General features: G+C 49.3%; 1 protein-coding gene across 4 annotated transcripts in view; it reads right to left on the bottom strand.

The window, feature by feature from the left end:
- LOC104556171 (discoidin domain-containing receptor 2) overlaps nt 1–15,306 on the bottom strand; it is a 61,933-nt gene that overhangs the window by 30,820 nt on the left and 15,807 nt on the right. For all 4 annotated transcript variants that reach the window (XM_062011823.1, XM_062011827.1, XM_062011826.1 and 1 more), the window contains exon 2: nt 2,995–3,132. In XM_062011823.1, the coding sequence (XP_061867807.1) occupies nt 2,995–3,058 (64 nt within the window). In that variant the 5' untranslated portion in view covers nt 3,059–3,132. The remainder of the gene's footprint in view (nt 1–2,994; nt 3,133–15,306) is intronic.

The following is a 15,306-nucleotide window of genomic DNA, read 5'->3' as shown; positions in this document are numbered from 1 at the left end:
TTTCAAGAGGGTTTGGCTACAGCTGTTCTCAGGCAGGGTATCAGTGAGCCTGTGATGTTCTACAAAGGAGATGAGTGGCAAGCTGAGAGTGTTTGCTGATCTACCAGATTAATTAGGAAAGAAAAAGGCCATGGGAATACATATAAAACAAACTTGGAAACATCATTACACCACTGTCTGTATCCATGGTCAGATGCCAGTCAGATATTGGCTAGAGCTCTTACTCCTTCCTTCTCCCATCAAAAGGGAAAGAAGACAGATGATCCAAAGGGAAAGATCAGTGGCCTCATCATTACAAAAGAGATTATTGAAGTCAAGTATGACAAAGATCATTTATACCCTGAGCAATTGCTCACTGGCCAGCAAAAACCAGACCCAGGAGGTACTGGAAGATCAGGCAGCAGAGCTCAAAACCAACATATACATCCCTCATCTATTAAACATTCCAAATGCTAAGGGTTCACATGGGCTCAAAAATCAGCTGGACAAACTCAAAGCCACCACAAGCAAATACACAAGCAGCAGGCTGCAGTGCTCTGAGAGCATAGCTGGGGTAAAGCCCTGCTGGGTGCTTGCCCACCTGTGTACTCTCCTAGAACCAGAAGGGATGGAGTCAGGATACCAAGCTGGATGGGCCTCTGGTCTCATCCACGTGTCTGAGGGTTCTTAAGAGGCCTGTTCACAGAAGATTTCAGTGGGAGGCAGCTGGTGTCTGACTGGGATCAAGCATGATGACTATGGCTGCTGAAAGCCAAACAAGAGCTCTAACCCTGCTCTGATACTGAACAGTAAAAGTTTAGTAAGCCAAGCTATCCTCAGCTCTCTTCACTCTTACCTGGCCCACCACAGACCACAACAATCTGACCTGCTGCTGGAAAGCTCCTGTGTTGCTGAACTAGGAGTAAATATCTGAAGGTTTTCCAAATGAGTGGGGTCACCATCTGAAGGCAGAAAATGGTTTTGGGTTTCTGCAGTGGGACTCCTGTCTGGTCACATCTTAGTTAAAGGTCAAGTGCACACCCTGCAGCAATGCCAGACAGAGGGATGGCTAGGGAAGGACTCTGGGGGACTGGGACTTACTGCAACCCTTAACAAAACTCATTTGTTCACAAAGCCAGGGCCTGAAGATGGAAGCCAGAGTGTCCCTGGCATGAGGGATGCACTCTGTGGGCAGCCATGGCTCTCACCAAAACAAGCAGCATGAGGCTCTGGCCAAAATGTACATCCTCTTGAGCAAAACCATCCTTGGGTTCTGTTTAGGTGTCACCAAGACTCTCACTCAGATATTCTTGATGCTTTACTATGCATTCAGGGACACAATGACTTGCCATGCAGATAGGCTACTTGAGGCTCAGGAAAGTGTCAAAGCTCACCTCAAACAACTGCTGGCAGGCAAAAGGACTCCTCAGAATCCTTCCTACATCAGTCTGAAATCATGCAGAAAGCAGCCCCTTTGGTTTAGGAGGCAATGCAGGAGGTGCTTCAGCCCACTCCTGGAGCAGATGAGGAGGTGAAGGTAATCAATGGAGCCTGTGGGCATCACAACCCAGGAGCATCAGCTGGGCTATGGGAGTGCTGGAGTCTGGCTGGGAACAACAGGGCTTGGCCCCTTGGGACACAGGCTGCTGAGAACACAAAGCTGCCCAGGGAGGGTGTGGAGGCTCCTTCCTTGGAGGGCTTCAAGACCCACCTGGACACGTTCCTGTGGGAGCTGATCTAGGTGGAACCTGCTTCTGCAGGGGGTTGGGCTGGATGAGCTCTAAATGTCCTTTCCAACCCCCGCCATGCTGTGATTCTATGCCTGAGAAAGTCACAGGCAGAACTGAGAAGAGTATGTGCTTATCTCTTGGTGGAAAAGATTACTGCAGGAGGGTGGGACCATAGCCCTGTGCTCAGAACATACCCCACCTGCCAGGATCAGGCTGGGGGGCAGGGGGGCTACTCCTTTGAGCTATACCTTATAGCTCAAATACATACCTTATAGCTTAGAGCTATACTTTTTGGGTGCACTAACTTCAGTGCTTGCCATGACCAAAAGGAATCTGCAGGTGCCTGACTCTCTAGCTGCTACCTTCCCTCTTCTTGCACTAGGTTTTAACCATCAGAACCAGATGGCAACCCTGGTTCAAAGCTGGACAAAGGGAGGTGTACAGTGCAGAGAGAAAGGCTGGGTGACTGGGGAGCCCAGGAGTGCCTGCTCAGTACCCATATAGACCTCACTTCAATTCTGGCTGGTTGCAGCACAAACTCAAACCTCTGCAAAGATCCACAGGCCAGGTCAGAGCCAGATACAGGCAAAGGGCTCCAAACAACCAGAGCTTGACCCAGAAGAGACAACAAAGGCCCTCAGGATAGCACCTTCAGCCAAGCTGGGAAAGGGTTAGATTCATTTATTTCCCAGCCTGTCTCCAGCTCAAACCACCTAATTACAGGGATTTTTGGAATATATTGCAGCTCTTACTCATCTCCATCATGGCTAGAACTTGCCAAATGCTGTAGGATAAAAGTCTCCCACAGGACTCATAGGCTCACATGCCTGTGTCCACTAGCTTTGTGCCAGGTAGGGCTTTCTACCTTTCCTTCCACACTTCTCTGTCCAGAACCCCTCATGCTGGCTGGAGAGTTGGGGCTTATGTTTTGCTAACTGGCAATTTGCTTTCCACAGCAAGCACAGCACCTCTGAGCCAGTCTAGAGTCAGGTCTGTTCTGCAGGCCACAAGGTGAAAGCGACAGAGGACGATCAGAGCTCAGGACAGGCCTGCTGAGAGCACAGATCCCTCTCTGTGGGCAGAGAGGAGTATATCCATGTGCCTGAGCCCTCCTGGGGCTGTCAGGAGAGGTGTCCCTCCAGCAGAGCTGTCAAGGCAGACATTAGTGAGTATATTTACGTGCATTCATTACATTCATATGCATTCACTGTGACAAAGAGAGGCTGAGAACAAGCACATGAAAGGGGGGAGATCAGAGTCCTCCCCCAGCCTGGTGGCTCCCTACCAGGGTTGACTTCGGTGCCAGATGGCTCAGGCAGGGAGGCCAGCAGCAGCATGCAGAAGATCATGGTAGCAACTGGAGGTGCTGAGCAGGGTCAGATGGGTGCGAGTCCTTCAAAGACAGCAGCTGCCATCTACATTGCTGGAAGACAAAGCAAAGAGAGAAGTTGAGAGTCCCCCAAAAATATGACTTCTCCTATGCTGCAGAGCTGCTATATTGTCATTGCCTTGTGATGGGTTGGTCAATCTTCTGTGCCCTCAAGAGTGTCCTGACCTCAGCCCTGCTCTGACCCATCTGATCAGAGGCTCAGTAAAGAACTAATGAGTGCCTGACTACACACATCATCTCTAAAGCTATTAACTTAGCTTTTAGGAGCTCAGCTATCAGGACTACTGTGCAGACACACTCTTAACTGCTCTTAAACAGGTCCAGTGCAAAGTAATCTCCCCTGCGTCAACTGCTCACTTTCCTTATTATTAGCAAGTACCAAAGCTGTATGTACAATGAGCCTGGACAGTCCACTCAGGCTCCCCAAGTGGGGCTTTATCCAGCCAGTGATCACTTCTATCTGCACCAAGCACTACTCCAAGTAGCCAAGAGGGCACTCTGGAACTTGTCACACAGCCTTTAAGATACATGTCTAGAACAGGGTGAAAAGAATCCCTCCCAGCCTTGCTGCCAAAGGGCCTGTGCACTCACACACCACAGCACACTTCATCTCCTGCTTGGAAACAGGGAAAATAGCAAAGGGCTTAAAAGCTGGCAACTTCAGTGGAAAGCCAGGATAACACCTAAGGGAACACAAGGTCATATCTGCAGTTATGTGCATTCTTCTGTGTCCCAAAAAGAGCCTCAGGAGGTTGCCATCCTGGAGGACAGCTTTACAGAAGGCAGGTTAGAGGCTCACATTGAAATGTCAGGCAAAAAGAAACCAGAAGCCATGACTAAATGAAAAGTGGCCAGGCCCAGAGGGTGTTTGCTCAGGAATCCTCAGAGTAGTAGTAAAAAGGGAAAAGAGAATGTTAGGCTTTGAGGACCATCACTATGGCAGTACATACATTCCTGCAAGAGCATCAGATGCCATTGGCTCAGAGACTTGTAACAAAAGGCTGTTTTCCACCCAACATAATTAAACTGCAAGTCCCAGCCATGAGTTGCTGTGGATACCAAGACAATTGGATATATTCACAACAGAAGGATAGAGCATGGCTTCTTAAATCCAAAGGTAAAACCTTTGGCTCAGGAAATCCCTCAACCACACACTGCCAGAAGCTAAATCAGGGTTAGAATCACTGAGGCTTGCCTTGCTTTTATTCTCTTTCCTAAGGATTTGCTACTGGCCATTGTCCCTGCTGGATTCCATCAGAGAAGATGGCTCTGAGCCTGAAAAACAACTCAGGGCCTTCTTGGGAAAAGAGCCAAACAGGCTGAGGGGAAACTAATGCTGGGTGGGTGGATGCTGCCCAGCAGTGCTGTGCCCAGCCATGAGGCAATGCAAGGAATCACACAGAACCAAAGGGAGCCAAAAGAGACCTTCCCATTGCCAGCACCCCTCCTGCTTCAGCCACCTCTTCTGCTCCATGTGAGCACCCTGGCCCAGGCTGGGAGGAAGGTGACTGCAAGGCTCTGTGTCTTTGTGGCATCCTGGGCAGTGAGTGTGCAAAAGCAAGGCACTGCAGAGAACAGGCAGCCCATATCTCAGGAGAAGAGCTTTTGACCAAGCACTCTCAAGCTGTGCATGCATCCAAGGTTGTTTTTCCTCCCTGAAATCAAAGGGGGTGATCTCTGATGCAAACACATCCATTCCCACCATCCCACGACACACTGCAAGCACCATGGAGCAAACACTTCTTGTAGCTATGTAGAAGGAGATTTTGTCAAGACATTTTTGCAGCAGGGTTTGAAGACAGATCTGCTGGGTGTTAAGTCTCTGCAGGTGATTTGCCAGGGTGCCCCAGAGACTCCCAAAGCAGGACTCCCAGAGGGAACTGCAAGAGTTCAGCACTAGAGACTGTTCTCCCATGGGATGTGAGAAAGGAAGGTATCATGAACACTAAGGCTTTAACCTCAACCATGTTCCTGGAGTAGGTGAAACTCAGCAGGGAAATGTTTGGTGGTATGTGGGGTCCCTGGCCATGCCCAGGTTGGCTGGGCTATGTGGGTGTAGAGAAGATCCTTCCCCATTGGGTGCCCATACTGGACCAGCCACTGAACAGAGCTGAAAGCTGCTGTCTGGAGAACAGCAGCTTGGAGACATCTCCCAGGTGACTTCTCAGCTAGAGGTTTAAAAGCTGACAGCTGTACTGGAACCCTCAGATGGTAGAGGGCAAATGCACAAACACTCCACAGTCACCATCCTTTCAGGGCCTAGAAACAGCACCTGGCAAACAGGGAGAGGAGTGGGCATCTGCAAAGGCACAGGCCAGCTCCCACCAAAAACCACCCTTGATTTCCTCTACCTTGGCATGGATCAATGAAAGGGTGGCCAAAGAGCACTGAAACAGGAATCCCAGGCATTTCAAATGCCTTGGCCTCCCATTCAGCACAAGGATGAAGGAGCATCCATCCTCTACATTAGCAGAGAGCTCACGGCCCAGCTTGGACAAGCTACTGCCCTGCAAAGCACTCAGCTGAGTCTTAGCACAAGTGTGGGCTTTGTCTTTTGACAAAAGAGTAGCTCTAAGCTTGTCACCTTCTCAAAATGAGATGCAAGTCCCAACAACAGCCACCCAAGTTACACAGCACATGACTGTATTTCTGCCACAAACAGCCACATTTGGCCAGGCACAGACCAAACACCATCATTTCAGTGCCCATTTGCCTTATGCAAAGCTCACACCATGTTCTAAGTCAAATCTATTGTGCAGTCACATAGCCAGTCCCATTGCTTAACCACTTAATGCAGCAATCAGCATGTACAAGACACCAGGAGGGAAGAGGGAATGGGGTGGAGAGAAGGGAAGTCACATGAAACACCAACCACATCAGCCACTGAGACAGCAGCCAGCACTGCAGGGAAGGTATGGACTGGGGTAGCACTGACACTTGCCTGTCCCACTCAGCACCCTCTGCACTGGGGGCTTCTCAGGACTTAATAGGCATGTGGAGCTCAGCAGGTCAAACAAAACCAGTGTGGCTTGGGAGAACTGCAAGTCATCACTGGGAGATGTGGCTGAAGAGATCAACCTGGCCTATAGGTTGAGAGGAAACCTTCAGAGCTGCCTGTCTGCAGCTCTGTGCTGAGGAAAGCTGGCCTGATTTAGCCTTTACCTAAGCAGTGTCCAAGATGAGGCAGGATGAATCCTCTCGAGATGTGTCTGTCTCCACTGATCATACTCACTGAATGGGGAGGTTGGGAGGGACCTTTAGAGCTCATCCAGCCCAACCCCCTGCAGAAGGGACCTTTAGAGCTCATCCAGCCCAACCCCCTGCAGAAGGGACCTTTAGAGCTCATCCAGCCCAACCCCCTGCAGAAGCAGCTCCCACCTAGATCAGGTCACACAGGAACATGTCCAAGCGGGTCTTGAAGAGCTCCAAGGCAGGAGCCTCCAGCCCCTCCCTGGGCAGTCTGTTCCAATGCTCCATCCCTGATGACAAAGGGACCCTAAAAGGCTGGTCTGGACTAACCTTATAATTCCCAGGTGGTCATAGCTTGGTGAGACAATTCCTCACCTTTGTATGTGACATTGACAAAGGTATTTCCAGCAATCTGGCCCTACACAGGGACCCCAGGAGCTGGATTCAGGCTGTGCTGGGCTTGTTCTTCCCACCACACTCTGTTCTCACTCTTGGCCCACCAAAATGCATGTTTGGGAGTCCCAGGAGAGGTGCTGCACACAGGAGTGTCATTTCTCATCTTCCCCTGCTCTACAGCAGCTGTGGTTCCCTAGGGCAAGGTCACCAAGAGTGTTTTCCAGCCCAGCTCAGAGTTGAGAGGAGCCCCAGCTCCACTCCTGCTGCTGGAAATCATTGCTTGCAGAATACTGATGTCCATTTCTGCTGAGTCTAAACTCAGCTTGTAGGAGACTAGATTCCCAAACTGCACACTTCCCACTGCTAGAACACACTGGAATACACAACTAAGTACAAGCCTCTGTCCAAAGTGTTTGGAAATCATCTCCCTGGCTATATTTTCTGGGTAGATGACTTAATACCTGTATTTGCAGCTTTTTCAGCTGCAGTAGAATCCTTTGCTGTACTCAGGGCCCTTCTTCCTGATCTGCCCACACATACACACCAAGTGCCAAAACTACATCACAGGCCCCAAACCAGCAAAAACAGGATTAGCAACATCCTCAGAGGGAAGAAAGTGTTAAACTCTGTTCTCAGGACTGAATGGATCAAGTTGCTAATTGCTAACAGCTGCCTGCAGGAGAATAAAATCCTGTTACAACCATTGTGAGAGTAGGGGAAGAAAAACTCCCTAAGAAATACAAGAGGGCAGTTCTTCCCAATGTACCCAGCAGAGATCATGCCTAAAAAGCCAATGCATCTCTCTGCAGAGAAGCAGCTCACTGAGCCAGGGACAGCCCAGCATGGGACCTGCAGAAGCCCACTGGGCACAGGAGGGAGCTGCTCTTTAGTGATGTGCATGAAAGGGGGACTTGGAGCTCCTCCAGGTACTGTTCTCCCTCCAGAGATCCATTACAGAGGTCTGGCAGGTTTGTAAGCCTCTCTAGATCCCAGCTGAATCAGACATTTGTTTTAACTGGTTCCTTCACAGGTCATTACCTCAGAGTGGGACCTCGGGGTCTGCTGCAGGGATCCCCTGATGGATGCCCAGCACTGCCAGGAACCCCCCAGGCAGCATCAGGTGTGTGTATGATGCACTCTGCATTGTAAGAGGATCTAGCCTGAATCAAAGTATCCTCACAAGAGGCTCAGGAATGGGTCAAGGAAGACTGGGTGGCACCTCCTGGCATTCCTAGAGGAATTCAAAGAGGACACAGCAAAGCTGCTAATTGGGACAATATCTGAGGCCTGATAAAAAAAGAGGCTGGAAGTTGTGATTTCCATTTTTCTGGCTCCAAGGTGATGGTGGAACATTTCTCTAGGCCTCAGAATTAATCTGAGCTACCCCAAACCCAGCAGTTTTCCTCTGGAGGACACACTTACAGCTCCAGTCTGGGCCAAACAGAATCTGCTGATGAAAATGCTTAGCAGAAAGTATTCTCATCACTTAAAATGTTTTGCTCAGTTTACAATTCAAATGCTTCTTGCTGATGGCATCAACTTTGGTTTTTTAAGAGGGCTTTTAAGCTCCACTCATCTCCTCCCTATACATTCCTCTTTGCCATTAAAGACTCTGCCTTTGCAACTTGGCCAGCATCATCCTCAGAGTGCACTGGGACAACAATCTGAAGGAAAGGTAATAGCTTCTAATGAAAGCAACAGCCATGAGACTGGAAAAAGCAGGGCAGGGTTGCTGGCCTGAGAAGATGGTCACTGACTTCAGCAGAGCTGCTGGAAGGTGACCAGATGGGACCAGCATGAGGACAGCCAGGCCTCATGTGCAGGAGCCCTGAGAGAAGGCAGCTTTCTCTTCAGTTTCAAGGGTTTTTAAACCTAAGCTTTCCCTTAGGGAGTGTGGTCTCTGTAGCCCAGATTCAATCAAGCAGGCAGCATGAGGAGGTCTCTGCATGGCTCATGGGGTTGCAGCTGGACAAACCAAATGCAAACAGTGGCACCAAAGATCAACACATCCAAGAGTTACAGGGGAACTAGGCAGGACCAGCAAGATGCTGGCATGAAGCATGAGGCTGCAACAGGAGGTCTTGGATATGGCACTGACAGAGATGACCAGAAAGGGCTAAAAAACCCCCATGGCAATGTTAGGAATGTGGTAGGGGACATGAGGCAGGAACAATGACACCACAAAGTGATGTCCAGAGCAGCAACAAGGCTGAAGCAGGAACAAAAGCAGCAAGCAGACTTTAGGTGAAAGGGTTGGGTTAATCAAGGTGTTTGGGAGAAGACAAAGTGATGGCAAAAGTGGGATGGGAATAAGCTCCAGTGTGATCTTTGAAGAGGCATTAGGAAACCTGGCACCACAAGAAGAACATGGAACTAAGACCACAACATTCAGGAGTGGCATGGGAGGTGGGAATGGGGACACCACAGAGCTGGGTCTGAGGCAGAGGTGGAGGAATGGGAACACTGAGGTCTGCTGTACCTTGTGGTCAGTCTCTTGAGAGCGCAGGGATGGGTCTGCCCTGAGGCTGAGGAGGGTTTGAAGCCAGTTTTCCACATTGTAGCCTAATATCTAAGGGAGCTATTAGGAAAAAAGTGACACCTCACTCTGGCTAGATTTTAGGAGAAAAATGGCACTCCAGTCACCCATGACATTGTCATTTAACTCTGGGAGAAGGTTCAGCCCATGGGCTCAAACATGAAGGAGTGCCTTACCCCCAGCTCTGAGAGGTGCTGGTGTTTCTGCAAGAGTTAGAGACACACAAATCCTCCAGCACTTTCCCATTGCTGTTGGCTAGTCCACATGAGTGTGTCCTTGGCTTGTGAAACAACACAGAGCACTTTTGTCACAAAGCCAGGCTTGAGGATAAATGAACAAATACAATTAAATCCATGGAAGTGACCAGGCCAAAATTAGAAACCATTAGAAAGGCAAAGCCAAAGATAAGGAAATGCAGCAAGGGTGACTCTTAGCTCAGCTAATCTAAAAGCACATCTACCCTTCCCCATCAACCCCAGGGCAGGGGTACTGTGCTTATCTCCACTGAGGGACCTGGAGGTATTTCCTACCACCCAGACAGACCTGTCAGGCACACTGGGACTTGAAGTGGGACATGAATGCATGCCCACCCCCAGGAACCCTAAATCCTGGTGGGCACCTGGCCCATTGCCATTTTCACTCCATTTCTCACACTAGCATCTCTCTCCAGCTTTTTTTCCCCCCTCTCTTTTTTTTAGGAGGTTGCTTACTTCTTTAAAAAACCCCCATCCTTAAAACATATCAGCTCCAAGTTAGCAATAGTCCTCTCAAGACCTACAACCTTCCACTGTGAGAGTCTCACGTAGCAACCATATATATGACATGTTAACCACACAGATGACAGATGGAGTATTAAGAGCACTCAATCTAAACCACCTTCCTCCCTCCCCCATTCTCAAGGGGCTCCACCATAACCTTTTACTTAACTGTACTCAAACTTGCATTCAGAAGGAGATCAGGTTACTGAGTTGCAGAATTACTCAGGCAGGAGGAGATCCTCAGGAGAGTGTCTGATCCCACCTCCTGCTCCAAGCGGGGTTAGCACCAATTTCAGAGCTGCCAGCAAAGTGTAGGACTTGATCCAGCTGTGGCTTAAAAGAATCTCCAAGGATGGAGGCTCCCCCACCTCTCTGGACAACCTATTCCACAGCTTGTCTGTCAGCAGAGGGAAAACATTACTCGTCCTCATGCCATGGCAGATCCTCGTGTTACCTCAGCTGATGATCACTGTCAAGCCTCTTGCACGCACCTCTGTCAAGAGCCTGTTCCTGTTGTCTTGATAATTCGCTCTTAGGTACCCCCAAAGCCTCCTCTTGTCCTGACTAACCCACCTTGGCTCCATTAACCTCCTCACTGAAGCTAAATTTCAGTATTAAGTTACTGCATATTTCTCCCACGGGGCCACTGGTGAGAGCCAGGCTCCATCCAGGCGCTGGGACAGCTCAGCCTCTCACTCCCACCGGCCTCTCCATGGGCAAACTAGGGAATAGCTGAGCTTCTCCTGTGCTGACACAGGAGCATGGCTGGAGCACTACCCCATGGCCCTCTGCTTAGGGACTGCCTGGATCACATTCCCACTGGTAACTATTTTTAAGAGGTATCAGGTGGCACTTTCTAAATCAACTCATTCAACATGGTACTGATGGGCAAAATGGAAACTGAGCTCCTGTCACCTCTGCCCAGCCAGAGGGCAGGGGCTGGCTACACTAACAGCAAACACACACCAGATACCACCAAAACTGCTCATGCTTCTTGGCTCAGAGCCCACCAGCTACCAGCAGTGGAGGCACAGCCTAGATGACCATGAGGATGCATGCCAGAGGCCCAGCCCAAGGCAAGGGGGCAAGATCTGCCTTCACTGCTCTGCCCAGCGACATGACACACTCCTGCTCCCAAAGCAGCAGCATTTGATCAACAGCAGGGAACTGAGTCTGGATCCAGGTATATGTCAATGCAGTTCCTTTTGGCAATCAGTACAGGAATCTCATTAAAAACCACAATCTGAAGACTCTCTGGGACAGGAGCTGCTTTCCATCACAGCACACGGATCACTCAATGTTTTCTTCCTTTAATTGTACATTGATGTACAAAAGCAGCAGCTTCCCCAGCTCCCACCCTGCTTGGTTTTCATCTCAGCTGCCTGCTGGGTTACCTGCTCCCACCAGTTTTAAAACACTGCTGCAACATTCTGTGTTTTCCCAAACTTCTGGAACTCCTTCAGCCTTCACAGATTTATTCACATCTGTAGCCAGGCTTCAGAAAGCTGCTCAGCCAATTTGTTTCAAACAAACAGGTTCCAATCCTGCTCAAGTTTCAAAGGGCTTTCAAATGTTATCTTGTGTTTAACACCCTCCCTCGTTACCAGTACACCAGGTATCAGTATCCTCATGCAGGATCATCCAGCTTCCCAAACACAGGACACATTTTACTTCTTGATACTGTTATTTGCAATCTTTTAAGCTTTCCCAACAAAACAGACACCATTGCTGGAATTTGCTTTGTGATACAGATGATGAAGCATTTCTCACTGCTCTGAGATGTATTTGCTAAGCTTCTCCACTTGTTTTTAGCTTTCCTTCTTCACTGCTGACCTTCCAAAATACCTGCTTTACAGTAACAGCTACTTAGCTACAACTCTCTTTTTTTGCCAGCTGCTCCTAATGGATCCTTCTGAGAAGACAGAACACAGTTATTGGGACAGAGTCTTTGCAAAACCAGCCAGGAGGCAAACAAAGCTGCATCCAGCACCAGTATGAGAAGCTGCTGATTTTTGCAATGGAGGAAGCCAAAGGCTAAAAAATAAGAAGTCAAACCAGAAATGCTGTTTTGGAATATCTACTGATTTAGTTGGCCATCAAGCTTCCATCAAACCACCACAGAAAAGCTGCTACTGCTAAAAGCTAAGTATGAGGAGTTTCTTAAGAGGTCTCTCTATAAAACCAAACCTCGGTACACCTGCCACTGGCACAGGGACCTGGCACTTAGCTCCAGGGGCACTGCTGGCTCTGCCACAGGCTTACCAGACAAATGGTTACAAATCCATACAGCCATGTCATTCATCTGTAAAGAGATGAAAGAATCACAGAGTCTCAAGGGCTGGAAGGGACCTGCAGAGCTCATCCAGTGCAACCCCCCTGCCAGAGCAGCAGCACCTAGAGCAGGTCACACAGGGACTCATCCAGCTGGGTTGGGATGTCTCCAGAGAAGGAGCCTCCACAGCCCATCTGGGCAGCCCCTGCCAGGGCTCCCTCACCTCAACAGGGAACAAATTCTTCCTTATGTTTCTTTGGAACCTCTTCTGTTCCAGCTTGTGCCTGTTGTCCCTTGTCCTGTCATTGGCCATCAGAAGCTTTTCCAATATGAGAAGTAATGACTACCATTGCCTACTGCACACCACAAGACTGAAAGAGCTCCAAATACCAAATGCAGCAAGTGGGAATGTTACTGCCCTCTCCCAGCACACTGGCCTGAGAGAGAGGGGCCAAACAAGGCAGGTTGCTTATGTCCTCAGGGGGCACCATTCCCTCAGAGGCTGAGCAGCATGTGCAGCACTGCACCTCAGCAGGCAAGCTAAGCCTGGGTACACACAGCTCTCACATTCTGCTCAAGCCAAGTTTGCTTATGGTTGAAAACTGTAATTTATGAAGTGTCTGGCAAAGATGGGAGCAGTGAGTGGCAACACTTAAGGATCAGCTGAAATTGCTACATCAAGCCTAGAGACTCCTGTGAGGATTCTGAACCACCTTCTGGGTTCACTAGTTACTGGTACAACTCTGCAAGATCTCATTTAACTTCTCACATGCAGAGATGAAACTTCAGTTCACTAAACCTTCCAGAAGATACCCAGCATGAGTACAGATGGTTCAGAGATGCTTGCTTACCACCATCTACTGCAAGCAACCACTCCAAATGCTTTGCTTATAAACAAAGACAAGAATACTGAGAAAGCTCTGGCAGTGTTTCAGGGTTATGGAAAGCCAGACAGGCTGATTCTGATCAAACTTGCTCAAGACAGAGCAGAATGCAGGAACCCACAGAGAAGTGATGAGATTCAGCAATTACACAGCAGGCAGGTAGGAAAATCCTGGGATTGAGGCAAAGGGAGAGAAACAGGAGAGAAGAGAGGGGGAAAGAAAGATGTAAAATAGTGATGCCTAGGCCAAAAAGAAAAGGGCCTCATTTACTTTTTTCCATGTTGAAAATGAGCTGAAATTAAAAAACAACAAATTAAAAGTGAGGAAATGAAATTCCATGGCATAGCATATGGAGTAAGCCTGTGGGACACGCTGCCCCAGAGCAATGTGGGAGTAATCCAGTCAAATATTGGAAGTGAAGCTACACAATAAGAACATCTGTGATTCCATTAGCAGGGTAAAAGAGGGTAAAAATGTTCATCTAGCCAGGCATAAGCATGCCAGTTATTAATGTGACCAGAAAGTTATCTCCTACACAGGCAGGTTTTTCCACTTCTGTGTGCATTCTCTTGGGCTTTGAGTGTGCCAAGCAGCCCTGCCTGAGATAAGATGGGTGCTGGGGTAGGTGGGCTGTGATCTAATCTGGTTTGGCAAGCTTCAGGCTGTGCACAGAGATCACATTTCAGTCTTGGGCAGCTTATTGTGCAGCTTCTCAAAAAGAGAAACAACACTACCCCTCCCCCCCTTTTTTATTGTTCATGTTTTTAAGCAGAGATTATCCCCTGACACACAGAAAGGGGCAGATGAAATTTCAGCCAAACCTATTCAATACATCGGTGGGGAGCAGCGAGCAGCCGGGAACACGCCCGTGAGACACGGCTGGTTTGGAGAGTTCTCAGCACCTGAAAAAATGGGTTTACTGGGGAAAGAATAAGATTTTATCACAAGGGGCTTGCTACTAGAGAAGCCCATGGTTAACCCTAACAGCAAGGGTTCTCAGAAGCAGTTGCCTGCGTGTTCATACTCCTGTGGTTTAGGCTAAGTGTCAGTCTGAGAAAGGTGATGGTGACAAGTAGGTGCATCAGGAAGGGAAAGGGAGATCTGCATATCCTCAGGAGAAAAGGTGAGGGATCACACAAAACACAGCCACAAAACTCAGAGGGCAGGAGGCACTGGGGCTTGGAAGGCAGGAGGAGGTGTGTGTGATTCCCCCCCATCCTACTTTCCCACCATTCACAAACAACTCACTGCCAGTCTCATTTTTTGCACTTCTGACTCATCCTTAGCCCTGAAATATTCCAGGCAAGCATGTCTGATTGAGAGCTCAAACACTGTGGGTTTTCCCAGGGAGCCAGAGCCCCAGAAAACACTTCTGTGTGAGAATGACACCAGCCAGCTTCACATTTGTACCCAACAAGTATCCCGCGGGTCCCACAGGGCCTCAGGCACACAGTGCTGCTGGAATAGCCAGGATTTGGGAACAGAAACCAGGGTGTAAAGAGCCACCATCTTCCTACCAGCTCAGGGAAGAAAAGCTTTTACCTCCCAGCATTGCCACCTCTACAAACCCCCCTCCTCTTTCAGCAAGACTCCAAAGGCATCTGTGCTTTATCCGCCCGAAACACGCCGAGGGAGAGCTGAGCGCGAGCCGAGAGCAGAGGGAAGCTGGAAGGACCCTACCTGCCTTGCCCAGGGCCTGCTGAGCACAGGGAACAACTGCCATGTCTCTTTTGAGCTCCATAGGTTGAGCCAGGCTGTAGTTTCAACATTCCTTGCAACTTTCCACCAGCACACATGATATGTTCAAACTTGAGTAACTCCTCCCTCCCTCCCTCCCTCTGCACACACAGACAGGCCCAGGAGATGGCCCTGCCTCTATCATCCCAGTTCCTATAGCAACTCCTGACCCAGCAGATGGAAACAGAGCTGTTTTCTAGGCAAATCTGCCTTCTTGGATTCCTCTGCTCTTCCCTGCCGTTGGCCCCTCCTTGCTCCAGTGCTCTCCCTAGGGGCTGCTCTGCTGGCACTTGGCCCAGACTTTGCCTGGAGGAAAGCCAAGCTTTGAATTCATTTAGTAAAACCACAACATAAAGCAGCTCTCCTGCTCAGGAAGCAGGGCCTGTGTAGTCCCAGGGGCAAGCCAGGCCCCAGCACAGCACTGCAGAGCCAGCC

The sequence above is a fragment of the Colius striatus genome, chromosome 19 (genome assembly GCF_028858725.1).
Source record: "Colius striatus isolate bColStr4 chromosome 19, bColStr4.1.hap1, whole genome shotgun sequence".
Taxonomy (NCBI): Eukaryota; Metazoa; Chordata; class Aves; order Coliiformes; family Coliidae; genus Colius; species Colius striatus.
This window is presented reverse-complemented; position numbering and strand designations above follow the sequence as displayed.